The 22,160-nt window shown below is 32.9% G+C and overlaps 4 protein-coding genes across 6 annotated transcripts; 3 read left to right on the plus strand and 1 right to left on the minus strand.

Annotated features, from left to right (window-relative positions):
- Window positions 1–832: 832 nt before the first annotated feature.
- On the plus strand, window positions 833–7,806 carry LOC108220410 (RNA pseudouridine synthase 5). Of its 3 annotated transcripts, XM_017394170.2 has the most exons (14): window positions 833–969; window positions 1,071–1,128; window positions 2,104–2,131; window positions 2,218–2,264; window positions 2,332–2,422; window positions 2,783–2,948; window positions 3,375–3,462; window positions 4,512–4,596; window positions 4,730–4,805; window positions 5,382–5,449; window positions 5,857–5,926; window positions 6,906–6,984; window positions 7,105–7,198; window positions 7,431–7,806. In XM_017394170.2, exons 1-14 carry the CDS (start codon window positions 891–893, stop codon window positions 7,518–7,520), a joined length of 1,119 nt encoding a protein of 372 aa, XP_017249659.1. In that variant the 5' UTR covers window positions 833–890; the 3' UTR covers window positions 7,521–7,806. The 3 variants fall into 3 exon arrangements, with proteins under 3 accessions (XP_017249659.1, XP_063950699.1, XP_063950698.1); XM_064094629.1 differs by lacking the exons at window positions 6,906–6,984; window positions 7,105–7,198; window positions 7,431–7,806 and adding an exon at window positions 6,585–6,734; XM_064094628.1 differs by lacking the exons at window positions 6,906–6,984; window positions 7,105–7,198; window positions 7,431–7,806 and adding an exon at window positions 6,502–6,613.
- Window positions 7,807–9,738: 1,932 nt separating this feature from the next.
- On the plus strand, window positions 9,739–12,332 carry LOC108220544 (replication factor C subunit 2). Its single transcript, XM_017394346.2, has 7 exons — window positions 9,739–10,012; window positions 10,573–10,679; window positions 10,788–10,889; window positions 11,161–11,356; window positions 11,500–11,628; window positions 11,710–11,904; window positions 11,987–12,332. The coding sequence occupies exons 1-7, from the start codon at window positions 9,848–9,850 to the stop codon at window positions 12,095–12,097; spliced, it is 1,005 nt and encodes a 334-aa protein (XP_017249835.1). The 5' UTR covers window positions 9,739–9,847; the 3' UTR covers window positions 12,098–12,332.
- Window positions 12,333–14,088: 1,756 nt separating this feature from the next.
- LOC108220490 (RHOMBOID-like protein 2) lies at window positions 14,089–17,332 on the plus strand. Its single transcript, XM_017394273.2, has 5 exons — window positions 14,089–14,494; window positions 15,518–15,681; window positions 16,041–16,204; window positions 16,515–16,765; window positions 16,970–17,332. The coding sequence occupies exons 1-5, from the start codon at window positions 14,238–14,240 to the stop codon at window positions 17,076–17,078; spliced, it is 945 nt and encodes a 314-aa protein (XP_017249762.1). The 5' UTR covers window positions 14,089–14,237; the 3' UTR covers window positions 17,079–17,332.
- A 118-nt stretch (window positions 17,333–17,450) lies between these two features.
- On the minus strand, window positions 17,451–19,877 carry LOC108220489 (probable carboxylesterase 18). The gene is made up of 2 exons (XM_017394272.2): window positions 19,156–19,877; window positions 17,451–18,040 (listed from the first exon to the last, which is right to left on the minus strand). Exons 1-2 carry the CDS (start codon window positions 19,744–19,746, stop codon window positions 17,597–17,599), a joined length of 1,035 nt encoding a protein of 344 aa, XP_017249761.1. The 5' UTR covers window positions 19,747–19,877; the 3' UTR covers window positions 17,451–17,596.
- Window positions 19,878–22,160: the final 2,283 nt, after the last annotated feature.

Genomic DNA, 22,160 nt, shown 5'->3' on the forward strand with positions numbered 1-22,160 from the left:
CTTAGATTTTAAAAGGTATAACATAATCTTTAGATATTCAAATGAAACTTTAAATTATACTACAAAATTCGGTGGTATTCAATTAGGATTTTAAATTATGATTTAAAATCCGATGATATTTAATTAGAATTGCTTAAAATTCATTAGAATCTGATGAAATTGAAATACTGATGATTTTTTTGAATTTCAGAATATGATGGACTTTTGTGTGATTGTTAAGTATGTTTTAAATTTTTTGAAAATCCTGCCAGAATTCATGAGATTTTGAAACATTGTTTTTAGACCGTAAAGATTATATATCAACTCATCAAGAATCCGCACAAATCGTAAAGAATCTATTCCCAAACAAGTAATTTGTCCAAGATTTACAAATAAAATCCTTGTTTAAAACACATTATAATATATTTTTAGTTACCCCATACTATTACTTTAAAACTAATATCACATATTTATACTATATATATTATTATTATTATTATTATTCTAAAACTGAAATATTAATAATTTTATTGGCCGGTCGAGTTTTATCAGTCGTTCGATATTATTCTAAGGGTTTTCTTAATATGTAACATGTTCTAATAAATTTTTTTATTATTAATTAAGTCAAATATTTAAAATTTCGATCAATACGTTCAATTTGTATTTTAATTAAATTTAAAATATACCCATTAAAATAACAAATATTATAAATCACGGTGAATGACATGGATTATAAGTCAGTTTTCTTGTAAGTTCAATTTAGCCAACCATGCTCTAATAATATTGTTATATATTAATTTTTATGATAATTTTTTTAAAAATTAAATGTAAATAACAATTTTTTTTTCTAAATAAAATAACAATTTTTATGGACAAACGGACGGCGGATAGCGGAACACCAGAATAGTAAAATGCGAACAATCGGAGAACCCTGGCCGGAATTTAACGACGGCATCTTCTACTCCGACCGCGTCCGCCCCTCCGATTCAGGTATATATCTATCCTCATCTATCTATATATAGCTTATATCTTCGAATAAATTTATTAATGTGTAAACAATATGTAATTATGTGTATATATACATTGTATAGGTGTTACACTTGTCGACTATTACTCCACTAAGTACAAGAGTTCAGCTCCTTTACAAGGGTAAATTCTATATCCCCAATTGTATGATTATCTTGTGATATTAATTTTATATGTTTTTACTGGAATTATGCGTAATTTGATTCTATAATTAGTTGTGAATTGTTGTGAGTTTTGGAGAAGTATGTACTTGAGCATGATTCGAAGCTCGGTGCGCCTGTTGCCTGTATTATAGGTTTTTTTCGGGGATATAGGGCAGGACATTAGTTTGGACATAAATCTCGAGTTCTGGAAGATGTCTAGAGTTCTATTTGCAGTCTCTCTATACTTGAAATTATGTCGGTTACTGTTGATAAACATCTGTATTATATTACATAGATGTATTTTTTGATAATTATAGAGAATTTCTTCTTTTAATTATTATTCTCTTGATTGATTGTGTTAATTGAGTATATTAAGAAAATAGATATTTTGATTTGGAACGTGCTTGGCTTGAGTGGGTTATCCGGTTTTGACAAAAATCTTGAGCGAGTGATTTCGTTATGAGTGACGAATAAACGGATTTGGGACGTTGTTCTGTATAAATACGAGTATCGTGAGTTTATGGGCGGATGTTAGCATATTAGCATGTGCATTATATTAGATAAATACATATTGTTTGAATATTAAAGAGAATTCCTATTATCTTGATTGATTGATTCAACTAATTATATTAGAAAAGATATAAATTCACAGTTGGAAGGTACCTGGCTTGCACGCCAATAATTTACATATTAGAAGTGTTTCCGTAATTATGTTTTGAATGCTGGCTATGTAAACAATTGTGTAATAGATCAAAGCCTTGATGGTTGAATTGAATGAGAATTTAATTATATGATAAACTTCTACTTATATTTATATTATATCAATTAAGAAGCTAAGAAGTTAAAGCAATAAAGGTTATAAATCTGTAGCTTTCTTGGGCCTACACTGGCCACACCTGTGTGTGTGAGATAGAGAGAACTCTAATTTCTTTCTCTTTTTTATGATTATTACTAGATGGTTGCAGAGAATTGGGAATGGACAGGTTAGTTTCATTAGAATGTCATAAATGTCTGCTGACTGGATGGGGTTGTAAAAACTAGTGTCTTAATGTGCGATTTGTACTTGCAGATAACTGTTGACGGTAAAATTGTTACAGACCCTACCAAAGTTCTAAGGTATTGTCATAATATTTGGTACAATTTAGAACATCTTGGTACTGTGTTTTGTTAACTTTGATTACAGTGCTGCTTCAGATTTGCAATATCACCGACTTCCTTGGAGAGAACCTGATGCACCGTACTTGCTTGGAGTTTTATTTGAAGATGACCATTTGGTAATAACAAACTTTGGTTGTGTTTTAGTTATGGTTCAGGATGTGATATAATGTTATTTAGACTTATATATTTAGGTCGATAGAAAATTAAATAGGGTCTGCATTTAAGTATTATCAAATATCTATCTGTATTAATTGTTTTCCGTTGGGCTTTTTCTTGAATCCCCTTGTTTTGTCTGGAAGAGTTATATTGTAATATAATCTTTGATATTATTCTGTGTTCCACAAGTGCGAAGAAAAACCTTTCTGCTGGCTGCTATTATGACATACATGGTTGGAGCTCTAGATGATGATTTGCATGTAAACATAACATTTCTGATGCTCGCTTGATTGATGTTGAGGTTTATTTATTGTATGCAGATTGCACTAAACAAGCCGTCAGGTCTCCAAGTTTTACCGGGAGGACTATTCCAGCAGCGGACTGTTTTGACTCAATTACATTGGTATGCAAGCAAACAGAGATCATTATTATCATGTCAAGATACGAATGCTGTCCCTGTTCATCGCCTTGGAAGGGGTACATCAGGTATGTTTTTGGTATCATATATGAATCTTTGACCAAATTAAGCACAATAGCAATTATAGTTGAATTATTGTTCGTAATAAATTAAATAAATATTATGGAATAAAATATTGATGAATTTTTGAATTCTAGGACATAAGATGATAATGAGTATTAGGTAAGATTCCGCTTTAAAGAATTAGTACATAGTTATAGTATTGATATTTTAGGATACATTCTTATAGAATTGGAGGATGGAAATATATCTTAGATTTCTTGCCTGATAACTTATGGATGCTGCAAGACTACGGACACTGCTAGGCTCTAAATTTACTCATGGCTAATATCTATATTATTCTTTAGTTGTGGTGATATTAAATTAATTGCTTTTATTTTTTTCCTGTATTAATATAAAATTTCTAATCCTGCACTAGTGTTTTCTTGCCCTAGGAATATTGCTTTGTGCAAAGACAAAGCTTGCAAAAGCTCGTATCTCGGCATATTTTGCAGATGGAACATCAGTTGTCGGGAGTAGCAGGTTGGGAAAAACATACTATAGTATTTTCGCTCAGTAAAAAAAGTGCTTATATGTACAAATATCCAATGCAATTATGTCTTATCTCTTGAAAGATAGTCTAAAGATAGTATCTATGGCATTTATTTGGTTTAGAAAAAACTTTGAACTTAAATTTTTTGGCTCAATTTGTTTGAAGTAAAATAAGTTCCTGGGAAGTATTCCGTGAAAAATAATTTCAAAACTTGACAAGAACTATTATTACCGAGCATAGTGTTAGGGAGATAAACTAAAGAGATACTGTTACTGTCTTACAGATAGAGTAGTTAGGGAGAGAGATGTATATAGATTCTTAGGCCTCTCCTAGATTCTAGTAGATTTCTATTTTCTTAAAACTGTTTACTAATTATTGATATTCTGAAAACTGTTTTTAAAAACAAGAACAAACACCTTGTTTGTTTTTTGAGAACTGTTTTTATGTTTTTAAAAACAGAAAAAAGTTTTCTTGTAAAGAAGCCAGACTGGCACTAACATTCTACGCACTTACTAATACCTATATTTATAAGTTCTAAAGGCAATACTAGTAGACTTGGTACGTAATCAGCATAACTGAAGGACTTGCTATAATAGTAGTACTAGTAGTTAGACCAATCAATAAGGAGTGTTCGAGGAAGTTAATTGAACTTTAGAGGGCATATTTACATGTTAATTATTTATTTTCCAGTGGTTTGTATTTTAAATTCTTGGATTATGATTGTATATATGCTAATAAGATATTGACTAAAGTATATTTTACTGGATTATAATTTTCTTTGCTGGTCCATTACAGGATCATTATCTGGTTACATGACCTATTAGGCCATTAAAATTCTGACGCCAATTTTCCTTTAGTCTCTCTTTTTTTCTTTGTTTTTGTGTGAAGCAAACTGTGAGACCAGGAAATAGGTGTTTGTATTTTTCTATTTTATTTACTAATCGAATCACTTTATTGTCATTTGTAAGTGAGTGCAGATTAATCAAGTGCTTAGTCTATTGTTATTAAACTGAGAATATTATACTGTTCATCTTTGCAGAATTGAAGATGCAGATATTAGTAAAGCTAGGAAAATCTCAAAGACGTATCGGGCATTAGCAAGTGGTATTCTTCATGAGAATGAGGTGAAATAATTTCTTTGCAACTACTATTTTTTTTAGGGGATACTTGAGGATCTTTCAAATGTTTCTAGTAATTTATATAGTTGTCTCTTTCCATTATAGTAATTATACATATTAATAGTACTATGCACAATAGGTCATCATCAATGAGCCAATTGGGATGCTACGATATCCTGGAGTTGCGAAAGGATTATATGTTGCTTCACCCTCAGGTTTTCTCATGCTTCCATGTTATTTGTTATTAAGTTTAAGATTACTATGTGATAGAGGAAAGAATTGAAAACAAGGATTCATGGATTTAAAAAAGCCTAAAATACTGCAGAAGAACCATTACCTCTAGGATATCCCAACCGCAGAAGGGAGAAAATCATATGGATCACAAAGCACAAGACAAGATTCACAATTTTAATAATAAAAATTTACATCTTATATAGGGGAGGAGAACCCTTAAACTTATCCCAACTTTTGGATTCAATATCTTATTTTATTTATTGTTTTATTGTGAATCTACCACCATAAATAAATACACAAGCAACTCTTTTAATTACTCTACTGTCATAAAGTAAATGTTCCAAATAATGCACTTAGCACTTATTAAGTATATTTAATATTACAATTAACTCTATTCCTGGATAGTAATATACTAATATATAGAAATTCAAATTGATCTTGTAATGTTTTGTTTAGCATCATTATACCTGTTGTATTTTGATAATTTTGCAATTTCTCATTGGGGAAGGAATTGGATTCTTTATCGGTCACGTGTTTACATATTCAGTCTTTGACAGGAAAACTGGCACTAAGCAAAGTACGTGTTCTTGAGAGGGATATACAGAATAATCGCACTGTGGTGGAGGTACTAGTCAGACAGTGTATAACTATATCTTATACTCTTTCCAGATGCATTGACCCTATATCCTTCACTGTCCCATAGTTTTTGGCCACCGAAAAGTCATCAAAGTAGATATGTAGACTTAATTTACATGTGGTGTACCACTACTTAGTAATAATCAACATCAGTAAATGTAGAAAAAAATTATTTACTTTAAGAATATGGGAATATTATGAATTGTGCAAAAATGTTGTATATTCCCTATTTTTTTCAGCGTTGTACATTTTTAATAAAGTGTAAACAATTGATAGAACTCCCTAGCATACTAAAAAATTTAGTGCTAAAGAAAGTTGCAACTTCAACAAACATTGTCCCTTACATAACTATTGTGATATATATTTATATATTTTATGTATTTCGGTGTTTGATAGGTTGAAATACAATCAGGAAGGCCACATCAGATTCGCATTCATCTTTCCTTTATTGGCCACCCGCTGATAGGTAATCTTTAGAAGCTTGACATCTTTTCTCCTTTAAAGTTATGATTCCCAGTTTTTTGTTGAATTAGGAACCATCTTGGTCAGGGGTGTCGGGGATTGGGGGATTATGGTAGTAGATCTTACATTGTTTAGTGTCATAGTTGGCAAAGTAACACCATGAACAATTAGAAAAGTAATGTTGTAAATTGGTCCGATATGTAATTATTTTGGTCTTCATTTTTAAACTACAGTATCTTTTGTTTAAAAAGTATAATGTATTAGATCTAACTAGTTGGTGAGGTTAATTTCTTGCTGTTTGACTGTTTGAGGCTCATGGTTTAATTTTCAATGTTATTATGTTCGTTAGTGTGTTTAAGAGATGGTAGTTTGTAGAGGGAATTCATCGTTTTGTTATTACATATTTTCCCCAATAAAAAATTGGGAGCTACAGTAAGTTTGGATAATGACATTTGTAAAAAAATTCGAATTGCTTTTTGACTATCTGTCTATTTGGGTTCATTAAGAACTTTATGTCATTTTGAAGCATTTAATTAGAATTTTATATAGTATTTAACATATTAGTTGGAAAATCTATAGGTTGGGCAGTTTACTTGATTTATACATGTACACGGAGAAGTCTTGAAGTTATCACCCTTTTTGATTTTTGTTATAATGAATAGGAATCCCGCTTCCATAGCATACCAAGAAGGACAATAAGGTTGCATTATTTGCTTCTGTATAAACTTGTGTACATATGTAGGCCCTATGGAATCTATTCTTTTGTAGTTAAATTGTACAAGTAGATTGTCCAGCAATGTTATGTATTTATACGATCCTTATACTTTGTATATACGAAGTTGTTTGTTTGAGTATCATACCTAAGCAACAGTGTAATATCTGTTATTATATGCTATCGAACTGTTGGGCATTTGTTTAAAATAAAGTTCATACATCTATTGTGCGGATGATTTGAATGACAGTCATCTTTTGCCACTTTATAGGTGATCCTTTATATGTTACTGGTGGGCAACCACACTGTTTTGATCCTGAATCTGTGGAAGAAAGTTTTGCTCAAGATGGGTATAGATTAAGACTGCTTTATTGTATTTCATTTTACTGAGAGAAAAGTATCTTAATTTTTAATTCAAGCATAATACCTTTCTTCATTACTGATACAACTTATTCATACATAAAATTCAGGGGGTACCAGAGACCTCTGAATCCGGTTCCAGGAGACTGTGGATACCACTTGCATGCACATCGATTAATTTTCTGTCACCCGTTAACAAATAAGGTTAGTACTAGAACATCAGGTGCAGGACACATTGAGTTGACGCCTCCGGTCTCAAGGCTTATGTTCTTAGTTTAACTCTGAAAAGATCACTTTTCACACCTGATCAATTTGTATTAACTAATGCTGATCTCAGAATCGGGCTGCTCATTGTCGTGTTTCTTGGAATGTTGACTCAAAATTTTTCCAGTGCGTCGATGTTTGATGATTATCTAAATCCAAAGTAAACTTGCAGGTCATAGAAGTAATTGCACCTCTACCATCAATATTGCAGACGCAGGAAGAGAGCAAAGAACTTAACCATTCTGATCAAGATGTCAAGTAACAACTGGGGACTTGCGAGTATTGATTAGGACCTTTTCTTCTTTTTCTTCAAAACTGCCTCGAGTAGACATTTTGCTAAACATTTTGGAGTCTGTTCAGTGCTATAATTAGATTCTTTTCAATGATTTTGTAAGATTAACATGTTTGAGAGGACAATATAAAAATTAGGGAAAAAAGTTTGTATAGTTCACAACTTTTATATAGATTTACCTTGATTACTATATTTTTACCTTTTTTGTTTTAAAACTTCAATCAATATCTTAATATACAGTTTATTTTTTTTTGCAGTTATGTAGTATTAATCAATTTCATAACGATAATAGTTATTTTTATATAATTTTGAGAATGTAGGCTTATTGATATGTTTATGTAAAAAAATTATCATTACAAATCCTTGTACTTGTAGTAACTTTATTTAAAGAAAATAAAGAAAATCTGTGGACTCACTTATTTCCATACTATCAATATATCATATTTTCTTCTTATTCGTAATTATGAGTTAAGAACTGCACTAACAAGAGGAGTACTAATTAGATTTGGGAAAAAAATGAACTTATGAAAGAGTCGTGCTAATTAGATTGGGAAAAAGAAAATTTGAGAATACTTTTTTGAGTATCCGAATTATAAAAACTCAAATTTTATTAATTAATATTAATTGATGGGTGTAAAATTAATAACTAATATAGAGCTTATAATTTGTTGATTATACTTAAAAGTTTTATTTTTTAGAATAATATATGAAGTCTTCTACTTTTATAATTATTTTTAATAAAATATAATATGATGGTTTCAAAAAAAGTAAAATATAATATGATTGTTAAAATTTATATTAATTATATTTATAAAAATGATATTATAAATTTAATTTTAATATATTATTTATGATAATCAAATCTTAAATATATAAGAGGAAAAAGTTTATTATTTGCGTTTAACTATTGTTCTGATTAAGTTTTTTTTTTTTTTTTTTAATTTTGTTCTGATTAAGTTAAATTTTTAATGATCATGATTAAAATAAATACACCACATTTATCAAGATAGGATAATCAAATTAAAATTTGGGAATTTATCAAATATACTACTTTTTAGGATCTTATTTGCAAAAATACCATCTTCCTAAATTAATTGCATATTTACTAAACTAAGTTTTTAAATTGCAAAAATACTACCCCCTCCCCTTGCAACTAAATGCAACCTCATATGCAACTGAATGCCTGATTTCAAGTTCCACTTTTCAAATGTCATTTTCGACCTCATCCTTGGAATCTATATATATATATATATATATATATTGATTCTGAAAATCTGGTCACTAGGCGACCCGCTGAGCTTCTGCAACTGAATGCAACCACATGCAACTGCAACTCCTGATTTCAGGTTCCAATTTTCAAATGTCATTTTCGACCTCATCCTTGGAATCCATATATATATATATATATATATATATATATAGATTCCTAAAATCTGGTCGAAAATGACATTTGGAGACTGGAACTTGAAATCAGGCATTTAGTTGCATTCAGTTGCATTTGGTTGCATTCAGTTGATTCTATTTTGATCTAATGGCCCCGCCAGGGGCACCCATACATCAGTTGTAATTTACAGTTTCCAGTTGCATTTAGTTGCTTATGAGATTGCATATTCAGTTGAATATTGCCCCTGCGGGGCCTGCAACCCAAATCCACCACAATATCACCCCACCCTAAAAAAAATTCAGTTGCTTATGAGGTTGCATTCAGTTGATTCTATTTTGATCTAATGGCCCCGCCAGGGGCACCCATACATCAATTGTAACTTACAGTTTTCAGTTGCATATGAGATTGCATTCGACCATTTGCAACTGAATGCCTGATTTCAGGTTCCAGTTCTTAAATATATATATATATATATATATATATATATATATATATATATATATATATATATGGATTCCAAGGATGAGGTCGAAAATGACATTTGAGAACTGGAACCTGAAATCAGGAGTTGCAGTTGCATGTGGTTGCATTCAGTTGCAGGAGGGAGAGGTAGTATTTTTGCAACAGTTGCATGTGGTTGCATTCAGTTGCAGGAGGGAGAGGTAGTATTTTTGCAATTTAGAAACTTAGTGTAGTAAAACTGCAAATAGCTATTCTTGAGAAAAGTAAATTTGCAAAAATTTACTTTTTCTTATATATTTATGAAAAAACCCCTTAAAATTTTAAGTTTACCGTGAGCTTATTATATTTTAATATAATAATAATGGAAAAGGGCAGAGCGCGAGAGCAAGGGTTTTGGTGAAGGGGGGAAATTGAAATTACAGAGAAACACACACACACAAAACACACAGTAATGGCGTCGTCGTCGTCAGCATCGATGATAAGCCAGGGGTATGAAATGCCATGGGTGGAGAAGTTCAGACCTTCCAAAGTCTGCGATATTGTCGGCAATGAAGACGCCGTTTCCAGGCTTCAAGTCATCGCTCGTGATGGCAACATGCATAATCTCATCTTAGCTGTATGTAGTAACTCTTTTACCCCTAACTAATTTCTTTATTTTTTTAATTTTGTTTTGTGAACCCTAATTTATTGGTTGTTTTGTTGTATTGGGTGATATTTGGTTGTGAATTGTATATAATTGCTGTAGTTTTCGGGTTTGTAAGAGTATTTGATAAGCGAACAAAGGGTTAATTGACTGTGGATTTATAGGAGATTGCCTCTTTTGAGTTAGTTTGTGATTCGAATAAGATGAATGTGGCTTCAATTGAATTAACTCGGAGCAATTAAAATAAAAAAAGGTAGGAAACTTCTGACTCTGTCTTTAGAGGCAAACTATCAAACATGTGGCCGTGTAGTAGCAAACGAAAATATATGAGTAGGGTGGAATAGCGACTAAAAGGAGTACAGGTATTATAATGATATATATGACATTTAAGGTGATTTGTATGTGGGTAATAATCCCTGCACCCTCGGAACACACTTGCTTACGAATTACATTTTTTTCCAAATATATATTTGCATTTTCTAGATACGCAGGTGCCTTCCTTCATCAGCATTTTTGTTGATTGTGATTTATAGGGACCTCCTGGAACTGGTAAAACCACCAGTATACTGGCTCTTGCACATGAGCTCTTGGGACCAAACTGCAAGGAGGGAGTGTTGGAACTCAATGCATCAGATGACAGGTATGCGATATCTTTACTTGTTTTGCTTGTGTATTAAGATCATTACATTTGAAATTGGAATTTGGCTTTGCAAGTCTCAACATATCAAACAATTATGGATTTTTTCAGGGGAATTGATGTTGTGAGAAACAAGATTAAGATGTTTGCGCAAAAGAAGGTCACTCTACCTCCTGGGCGGCACAAGATTATCATTTTGGACGAAGCTGACAGGTCAGTGATGGTTTTATTTTGATAGATTGCCCAAACATAAAATAACCTTTAGGTTCATCTTGTTTATAATTTACTTTTATGTGTGCCAAAATTGGCCCAGAAACCTACTTTTGATTCTGTTAAGGTCCTGTTACTCTTACATATATGATATATCTGGATTTTGTCTTTCACTTCTGTTTTAATTTTGATTTATCTCTTGAATATTTTTCCATCCTAATTGTGGTGCTTGGGCTCTGGGATGCTATTTGCCTGAATAAATCACTACTTTTAGCATGACATCTGGAGCACAACAAGCCTTAAGGAGGACGATGGAGATATATTCGAACTCCACACGGTTTGCTCTTGCTTGCAACACTTCCTCAAAGATCATTGAGCCTATTCAGAGTAGATGTGCCCTTGTAAGGTTTTCAAGATTATCAGATCAAGAGATCCTTGGACGTCTCATGGTGGTGGTTGCAGCAGAAAAGGTGCACTTTCACTATCAAGCTTATTTCATATTGTCTTATAAAGTGTTATATTTTCTGGTGATTGATTACTTTCCTCAACTAGTAAGGATGACTATATCTGATATTTCATCTGTAAATAAGACTGCTGTGTTCATGTGTCATAGGTTCCTTACATTCCAGAAGGCCTTGAAGCTATTATATTCACTGCTGATGGTGATATGAGACAGGCATTGAATAACTTGCAAGCAACATTTAGTGGATTTCAGTTCGTGAACCAAGAAAATGTGTTTAAGGTCGCTATTTCATTTATGTTATTATTAGCCTAATGCTGGCTTTCCGTTTCGACTCTTAAAATATTTGAGCTTGATTTACAGGTCTGTGACCAGCCTCATCCCCTGCATGTAAAGAACATGATCCGCAATATTCTCGAGGGAAAATTCGATGATGCCTGTTCTGGTCTAAAGAGTCTCTACGATCTCGGCTATTCGCCCACTGACATCATCACAACGCTTTTCCGAATCATAAAGAACTATGATATGCCAGAATACCTGAAATTGGAATTTATGAAGGTACACATGGTATACTGAACCACCAAATATGTTGCTCCTATTAACTTTTCTGATGCCACGTTTTTGTATTATATTATTCCAGGAAACTGGTTTTGCCCATATGAGAATCTGCGATGGAGTTGGTTCATATCTTCAACTTTGTGGTCTATTGGCTAAGTTTGCATTGGTCCGGGAGACAGCCAAAGCTGCATAAACAAATTCCTCTAGTAAGAAGCTTATGTTAAATGGATTTCGTCTTGGTTTCTTATATACTACCTTTTGTCAGTCAATCTTCAGCGTTGTATGAATGAAGTGTATTACTCAAGTAGCTTGCGGATATTGAGGATAGCAACTTTGTGGTTCAGTGTTTCTGCAACTCTTTTAACCAAGCAGTGAGGAACAGATCTGCCAAAAAAAACTTTCATGGATATAAATATGCTTTCCCATGAGTGTTTTATTGCTTGATTTATCCAATATTTTAAAACCTTTAAAGATAAGTTGGGACACAACTCTGATGTTCATCATTATGGGCAAATCTGTACGCGACTCTGAACATTTGTGTCACGAAATATACGTGACCATTCCTTATAATTTAAAGCTGAACAGAAACTACAGGAGCAAGTCACAAAATAAGTCCTGTGTCAAATTTATATAATACTCTGATACTAATGAATAATGATAAAGAAACTTGAAATGCTGAAAGCAAAATTATTGAACAAATTCTTAGAAATGGATATTATAGAAAATTTTAAAATGGTTACTATCAGTTAATAAAATAAGTGCAGAAATGTGACTCAGAATGTATTATTAAAAATTAGAATGTATTTTAAACGACCTTGAATATCCATGTCAGTGTTGTAAAAATCCTGATTAATCTCCGAGTAGTCCTTAAGAGCATGAGCATCTCCAAAAGCTTTCTAATTGACTCTTAAATATAATATAAAAAATTAGGCTCTTAATGATTTAGTACAAAGTTAAGAGCATGTATAGTGCTCTTTATATTTCTTCTCTATATCATATTTTATTCATGTTGGACTCCACTAAAACAAAGATCCAAATTTAAAAGTGGGAATGAATTGGAGGGAAAGAGTTTTTTATTAATAAAAATAAGTTAAGAGCCAAGTTGTGGCTCCTAAAAGAGAGAAGAGAGAATGAGCTCAAGGGGAAATGTTATTTCCAGAGCAGAAGAGCAAGAAAAGATGAAATTACCCTCACATTATTTTTTTCCTTTTGTTGTTATTGTATATACACGGGGTCAGTTTTGTCTTTTTATCCTTGTTTGCTCTGAATATAAAAAATCAGCTCTAAATATAGTATTTCCCTTTTAAAAAGCCTCTAAGAGTCATGTGTGGCTCTTTATTTTTTCACTTAAGAGCTTGAATACTGAATAGAGAACCTCTTGGAGATACTCTAAATATAATTTTATTGATTATACACTGATTTGACCAAAAATCCTCGATTTATAAAAAAAAATTCTGACAATTCTCAATAAATCCCAAGTCGACGTCAATTGATTAGTTCCGATGTGATCTCTACGATCATGCTCTAACACAGCTAATCAAGTCGAACGGTAAATCTGAAATGCATCTGTTTATTATCTGTGCTCTAATTGGACAGAGAATAACACCCTAGATTGTTGCAAGAAAAGAGGGAAAAAAGCACAAGAAATGTTTTACTACAATTTTCTTACATTCAAATTGTATTACACTGGCCAAGATTCATATCATGTATGGTTATTTCTACTTTCTTATGCAGTAAAAACTAAGTTAAAAAAAATGTAAAAAAACAGAATCAATAATTCATTTCAGACCAACTGAAATGCTGCTTATAGGATTGTAGGTAACCACCGGACGTGAAAATGAAACATACTGAACATATATATATAAACATACCCATTCACCGAAAAAGGTTGGTTCAAATTGAAGTTAGCTAACAAAATACCAACAAATTTGTGAATCCGTCTTTATATATTAATAATTACCTTTTCACATACGATATTTTTCTTCAATGTTATAAATCATACGACTTTTTTCACCTATTATCACGAATCTTGACTTCATAGTCATAAATAATTTTTTTTATTTTTAATAAAAATAAATTTTTTAAAATTTAAATTAAATCCAAAAATGTAAAATTATAATTTATAATATTATAATAATTGGAGCAGCAAATCGTGTATATATAACTTGAAAACTTCCCCATCTCCCAAATTGCATTCAGTTGAAGTAACTCCCTTTACTACTCCCTTCCAAGTTACTTCTTTCAGTTTCATCTAATCCACCTCTACATACATCACAATTATATATACACACAAACAAATACTACCCATTTGCACACATTTGCAAAGCTTCAAGATGGCAAATTACAGAGATCCAGAGAGCAGAGGAAGGCACAAGAGAGGTAGCAGCTCTTCTGGGGAGACTCAGTGGACTTCTTGGTTGGTTCCTTTGATTGTGGTGGCAAATGTAGCTATGTTCATTGTGATTATGTATCAGAATGATTGTCCCAAGAAGAATTCTGGGGCCAGAGGTGATTGTGTGGCCAAGTTTCTCAAAAGATTTTCTTTTCAGCCTCTTAAGGAGAATCCTCTTTTTGGGCCCTCTTCTTCTGCGTAAGTTTGCTTTCTTTTTTGCCCAAGTTTTGATTTTTTTTATGAGCTTTTTGAGATGGTTTGGTGAGAATTAACTAAATGAGCTTTTTGGTATTTGGGTTTTCAAATTATGTGTTTTTAGTGTTTTGAATCTGAGGATTTGTGGAGAAGTTGAATGGGGTTCTTGGTTGGGAGAAAGGGGCAATAAATATTGGAGCTTTAGTATTAAAAGTTCGATTTAGTGAAATTTCGACTAGTTTGAGTTTTTTGCGATGATGGGTTTTTTGTGATGTTGTCTTTTGTTATTCTTAATTTGAGACTTTTAATTAAGAAATAGTAAATAAGTGGAAAAAGGGTATTAAGCTTAGTATAACTTTGAAACTTGTAGTGTTCTGCAGAGGAATTGTGAAAAAGCTTTTCCCTTTTGCCCTTTTGGGAGTGCCCTTAACTGCCTTTTGTATTTTTTGGTGAACTAAGTTTTAGGCTTGTATATTAGGCACTGATCTTGCTGTTCATACGCTGATCTTGCTGTTCATACGCAATTGTTTAGTATTATGCCATTAAAACATGAATTTAGCAAGTTTTACATTTCCTGGGGCCAGAATGTGTTTGCAAGCCATTTTAGGAATCGAGAGAGGTGATGGATTTAAGTTATCTTCTTCTAATTTGTTCAAATATGGCATAATATCCATTTGGGGCCTTCTTCCAACACCTAAAAATTTTAGATGGACTGATTCTCAACATGGTATCAAAGCTCAGGTTTGGCGGATGTCTCAGGTTCGACTCTCCGCCACCCCCAAGATTCTCACAATATAATATGGACAATAGCTCTAATGCGAGGACTTGCATAAATTATATTTGATTAGAGTTAACAAATCATAATTTGGTAATGGTAATGACAGCATCTTTTGTACAAATCCGGAAAACTTAATATAATTGATAAAAATATTAAAAGCTAAGTGATGTTATTTGTTTGCGCTAGCTGGAAGCTGAGCAGTTATAGTTATAATTTACTCGATCTGAATTCTGCCTTTACTTGTGCAGACTGGAAAAACTAGGAGCTTTAGAGTGGAACAAAGTAGTGCACGGGAATCAAGGATGGAGACTTTTCACTTGTGTTTGGCTGCATGCCGGTGTAATTCATCTACTGGCGAATATGCTAAGCTTGGTGTTTATAGGGATTCGTCTAGAACAGCAATTTGGATTTGGTATGTTTTTATATTGCATTCAGAATGTGCAAAAAGAGCTAGTAATGAACTTTGAAATGAAGTAGGAAAAAAGAATAATAAATACAAGAGTCCTCTAAATTTACTGTGACAGTAGAACACAATAAACATTTATTATGTTATAACTCCACTTCTAAAAATATTTATCTGTAGACCTTATCGATTAAACTCTTCTCTGGTAGATTATTTTGTAACCAGTTTTGCCTTCAACTGATATTAAGCAGAGTTGATTTGCTTACTGTTTATATATGGGTAGCCTGATGTGTCATGAACAACCCTAGTTTATTCTAATATTATTCTTAATTTTCTAATGATTTTGTTTTTTGATTTACTATTGGCAGTTCGAGTTGGGGCTATATACTTGTTATCCGGATTTGGCGGAAGCATACTCTCTGCCCTTTTTATTCAGCGCAACATATCTGTTGGCGCTTCTGGTGCTCTTTTTGGACTTCTTGGAGCAATGCTATCAGAACTCTTAACTAACTGGACTATTTATGCTAATAAGGTGAGTGTTCCCGCAACCCCATGTCTTTACCCATCACGCAACCCTATGTAAATTTCAAGCTTTTAGAGAAAATGAGTCAAGAGTCTTGTCACGAGATACAAAAGTATGACAGTGGACATAAATACATCTTGTCCTATCGATGAACGGTTTCTTTGTCATCATTTCTTGATATCATGTATGAAATTATGTCATCTATAAATTGTTGAAGCAGATGTAACTGCCTGCTGTTATTTTGTTTTCCTGTGTTATGATGGAATTCGTCAAACTAGTTCACGAAATTGATACATATATTCTATTTTTGACCTTGTAGGCAGCAGCTCTGATAACTCTTGTGGTCATCATTCTGATAAACTTAGCGGTTGGAATTCTTCCCCATGTTGACAACTTTGCACACATTGGAGGCTTCTTGTCAGGGTTTTTTCTTGGTTTTGTGTTTCTTATCCGTCCCCAATTTGGTTGGCTGGAGCGCCAGCATCTTCCCGTCGATGCTCGACTAACGTCCAAGCACACAGTGTATCAATACATATTTCTGGTGGTTTCCCTGATTCTGCTTATTGTAGGGTAAGTGATATCTCCCAATATAAATCAATAATAACAAACAATAATATAGCTTAAAATGTTTTGCAACCCTCAAACTTAGCCCTTTAAAGCACAAAGTTTGTTTGTTGACCTAATGACCTGTTGTGAAAATGTTAAATTCAGTTTTTTTTACAAATTGATTCCAATCAAGATTTCATTTTCATCTTTTCCTGTGATACATTGCAGGTTTACTATCGGACTAGTCATGCTCTTCCGCGGAGAGAACGGAAACGACCATTGCAGCTGGTGTCATAACTTAAGCTGTCTGCGTACTTCAAGATGGAAGTGCGACTAACCTGAGTTTTTTTAGCACCTACACCATTTACTTACTGTCCCCTCTAATTCTGTTTCTTTTCTCTCTTATATTTTCTTGCTTAATGTTGTTAATATAGTTTTCATATTTTGCCTTTGGCTTTTGTACATTTTTATATTTTATTATTGAATTTTTATGAGAATTGAATGCTGACAAAGTTGGTTTTTGTGGATGACAGGCCTGATTCCTAATGTCCTCCAGGCCTTTATGTTATTGTTTGTTATATTTTTCGTGAAGTTGGCTTTGGTTACTCTTTCCTGGATCAGCCCAATGGTTATTAGATCTCAGCTTGATAGGAAGAAAAGGTAAACGATTTGAATTTTTTTAACTAAACATGCCACAGTATGAGTTAATGATTAATTTACATAAGAACCTGAAAAATACTCAAGGGTGTATAGACCTTCTAGTTGCTCTGCTTGCCTGAGGTGTATAAAAACTTCAAATTCACCCCCGAGAACTTGTATTGTTTCAAGAGTCTCCAAGAATGATATCGAGATTTGTCACATAGAAACAAAGGGAACGCCCTTGGAAAGTGCACTCATCTGATTGTGAACAAACTGTCTGATCTCTCCAATTAGATATCCTGCTTCACGCAGCTCTGGAAACACATAAAATGCATGAACCATAGTCGGATACTCTAATATAGTCGCTTGTTTGTTGTGGCTTCTAAGCCACTCATAGTATCTCCTTTGCCAATCTTGCAATATATCAAAACCACCTATGACCACTAATGTGGCTGGAAATTCCAGCAACGATGATATGTTCACAGCCTTCGGACCGCTGACATTGATGGCCTCGTGATCGCGGTCCGAGTCGGGCAAGAGTGCCTTCCACATCCAATCTGTTCTTGAGATGTTGACAATGGGAGCCTTCACTAACCTTCTTTCTGATTCTGTTCGCTCTTCTCCCCCGAAAAATGGTTGAATTGCCACAAGGCCTATCACCTTTAATAACCAACAGTATTGCACAGATCAACAATATATTTGTCTCATTCTAATAACAAAAATGAAATGGCTAGTTGAACTGTATTGCACAGATCAACAATGTTAACAGTGAGTAGTAAATTTCTTGTAATGGCAAAAAGTTATTTTGATATCTACCCGTAATAAAGAAAGAGAGTCATATACGCCAAGTTATATACATAATAAATTATCAAATTAAATTCCTTCTATATTTGTGTTGTAAATCACATGTGTCTGGACTCTGGAATAATAACTACAGTTTGTTATAGAAGTTAATAATATATGTCCATTCAAAATAATATAAATTAATATATGATTAATATATGATACTCCCTCCGTCCCAATGAATTGTATACAGTTTCCTTTTTGGGACGTCCCACCAATTGTATACATACCAAAAGTAGTAACTTTTATAATATAAAATAACATTACACCAACTACTTTCTTCCACTATCTCCATTCTATAATAATATAAACACTATTACACCCACTACTTTCCTCCACTATCTCCATTCTATAATAATATAAACACTATTACACCCACTAATTTCCTCCACTATCTCAAACATATTATTAAATATAAATGGGTCCCACCACTATACTCACTTTTCATCTAACTCTACTCATTTTTTACACTTTTTCTTGGTCTCCGTGTCCCAGCCATTTGTATACAAATGACTGGGACGGAGGGAGTATAAAAATAGAAATATAAAATAGTTTACATATAAATGATCTTCTACGTTTTTAAAATCCCGAAATTCATTCAATTTATTATAATATAAAAAATGATTTAATTTCTATATATTGTAAATTTGACTATCCAGTCAAAGATTAAAATTATATAATTTTTAATGAAAAATAAATACAAAATATAAGATGTATTGACATTTTTGGGGACGTGAGGAGTTGTCATGCTCTTTTTGTCCTGTCCCAAGCACGAAAAATAAATATATAAAATATAAGATGTACTGGTATTTTAAGGATTAAAGATTTTAAAACGTAACAAAATAACTAACAAAGTGACTAAAATCATATATGAGAAATGCATGCATGTAAATTACAAGCCATAAAAAGAAAGTGATCGAAGCATCACTTGCCTTGAGTTGCTGAAACGAAAACCCAGCGGCTTTGACAGCCACATGATGAGCAATATTTCCTCCGGCACTGTCTCCGACTAAAAAACAGCACGACATGTCAGCATAATCCGGCAAAAGCTTATCCTTCTTGTTATTCTCATCCAAATACTTCAACGCATCAAACCCATCGTTAATCTGCGCCGGATACCGATATTCCGGCGCCAACCTATAATTCACCGACACCATTACCGCCGGAATTTTCGTACAAAATCTCCGGCAAACGGCGTCGTAGTTCCTACTATCAGCACTCATATAAACAAAACCACCACCGTGGAAAAAGAAAATGACCGGCAGGTGGGCCGGCTCGGAGTCTTGGGTTACCGGCAGGTAAATCCTAACCCACAGGTTCCGGGTTCGATCCACGGTGACATCGTAGGATTTAAAGCCGTTAAAGGGGTCGGGGTAGGTGGGTGATTTGACGTTGAGAGCGTTGAGGAGACGGCGGTTGACGGTGCCGTTGGGGCGGCGAGTGAAGTCGGTGATGAAGGAGGCGACGGAGATGGCAATGCGGGTTTTCCAGGGGAGGACTGGTGATGATGTTGTAACCTCCATTGTTTTTTGGAGAATTTTGTGTTTATATTTGTGGGAGATTTGTTAGGTTTTATTTAAGAAAAATGACCTACCAGGATTATATATTAGCCTTTTCAGACGGATATTTGGGTTTGAGTTTGAGGTTTTGATTCTTGGATCATGCGTTGATGATGATATGAAATGAGAAAGAAGATGAAGCAAATGAGAGGCTTGATTCCTGGAACATGTATTTATAATGAGATGAAATCAGGAGAAAGGAGGAGATGAAACAAATAAATGAATGAATTTTGTGTGTGATAGTTTTATTTAAAGGATCTGATATTTTAGGAAGTTTTATTAAAATTGAGATCTGCAGTATTCTGTGTCAGGACAGGGGATGAATTTTTTTTGTGTTTGTAAATATGAGTTGGTATAATTCTTAATTATTTAATTCAGAGAATTATTTGTATATTATTTGTATATAGTATAATAATAATATACAATATTTCGAGAACGTTTTATGATCCTGCTCTAAATACAGTAGTTATGGGTGATGTGTCGTTATTTCTTGAATTTGAAAAGTGATTTTTTTTTCCAGAAGAAATGAAAATAAAGAAATATTGGAGTTGAAATTTGTTTTCAGAAGTTCCCGGAGAATTATTTATAGACGCCATAATATACAAATAAAATAATTATTTTTGGATGTCTTAAAAATTTGTCAAATGATAACTCCCATCTGTCAATATTAGTCCATTTATCAAATGATAGCTCCCATCTGTAAATATTAATCTGTCGAAATGTTAACCCTTCAGATGTTAGAGACTAAAAAAAGAACTCGTTCAAGTTGACTATCTGTATGTGGTTCAGTGTCATGAATGTATATAAAAAGAGATCAATTTTAATTTTTAATTTTTAATTCATTTACTGCAAAACATATTTATATAAGAATATATTTGTAGTAAGGGAAACAACCTGGATATTTGGATTATAAAATTTTAATATCTTAAAATTAAAATCTTGAATTTGATCATTAAAAACATCTAAAAATGTCTATAATTTAAAAATCTTTAATTAAAATCTAAAAATCATGCAATATAAATCGGCAAGACAAATTTGTCAAAAAATCATTATATATATTGGCACTTCCCCTGAACATATATACATGATAATTCAAAGAGTTTGAACCAAAAATCTGGTCAAGAAATTGTATGTGAAAATTACGAAAATTTTAAATTTTGAGCGAGTGATTAGTCATTAAAGGATATTCTCAGCCTCAATTTTGTCGGGCCCATTACACAAAATTATAAAAAAGTCAAACATCTTTGATAGAAAATGTTTGTAGTGAAACCCATCAATAAAGTTTTTATTGATAAATTTATTTTATTGCAATGATATTTGTATTAGAATAATATGCGTTTTTTTGATTAAAGTCGCGATCCTATGCCCTCCCGAGAGATTCATTACGAACACTAACGCAAGCAACGTTTTTTTTTGTCGTTGATGGTTGCAGTTTCTTCTCTTCGTTCGATCGAGATGCTTCGCTCCAACACCTATGATATGAGCTGAGTACCATTTGATGAGTAACTGAGAACAAATGAGAGGAATATGGAAAGAATGAAGTATTGAAAGAGGAAGTCATTGCTAGTAGTAACGCGCGAGCTTGTTGTAGTCGGTCCTAAAGGGAGAACCTTGCTGCTTACTTGCTATATCCTCGCGCCCTTTTGCATGGCTCGGCTTCTTCTTCGAGCCCTACTTCTCCCTCCCCACTCCTCCCTCCCCCCGTTCTGCCTTCTAAAACCTAGCAACCCTTTCCTTTGTATCGGATCTTTCCCGCTTTCCTTACTTTCCTTCCTTGGCTAGTTTTAATTTTCCACTTTGTTGTGTTCATACAAGAAGTCAGAAAGTTGTAACAATTAAGATTCATAAGAGGAAGAACTGGCTTTTCAGCTGAAAGGAGGTGGAAGCTAATATATTTTTTAAAAAAAAATTCATAAACGTGTCTGAATTAATATTTTAATTAGATATGTTAAATAAGTATGTTTTTAATAATAAAAATCTTATAAAAAATGTGCAACTGAAAGGTATTTATAAATAAAGATCACACACACACATATATACACACACGTTATAAAAGTTGCACGTGGATTGAGATTTTAAATAAAAACATTCCTCCTAGAGTAGCTGTTAACACGAATAAGAGAAACTCTGTAATAGCCATTTCTGTACATTCAATGTACTCTACAGATAGAGGAATACATAGTAAAATAAGAAATTGAAAGATTTCGTTGAAATTGTTCGTTTGAAAATTTCCCGAAAAACTAATCACGAGTTCTTCTCTCCATCGGAACAAGAGGGCCGTTATGCTCATTACCAAACTTGTTGAAGAGATGAAATATAACCAAGGTATATCTTTTTGATCAGAGGTTGAATCGATCATCAGAAGAAGAATTTTCATT

This window comes from Daucus carota, chromosome 5 (genome assembly GCF_001625215.2).
Source record: "Daucus carota subsp. sativus chromosome 5, DH1 v3.0, whole genome shotgun sequence".
Taxonomy (NCBI): domain Eukaryota; kingdom Viridiplantae; phylum Streptophyta; class Magnoliopsida; order Apiales; family Apiaceae; genus Daucus; species Daucus carota.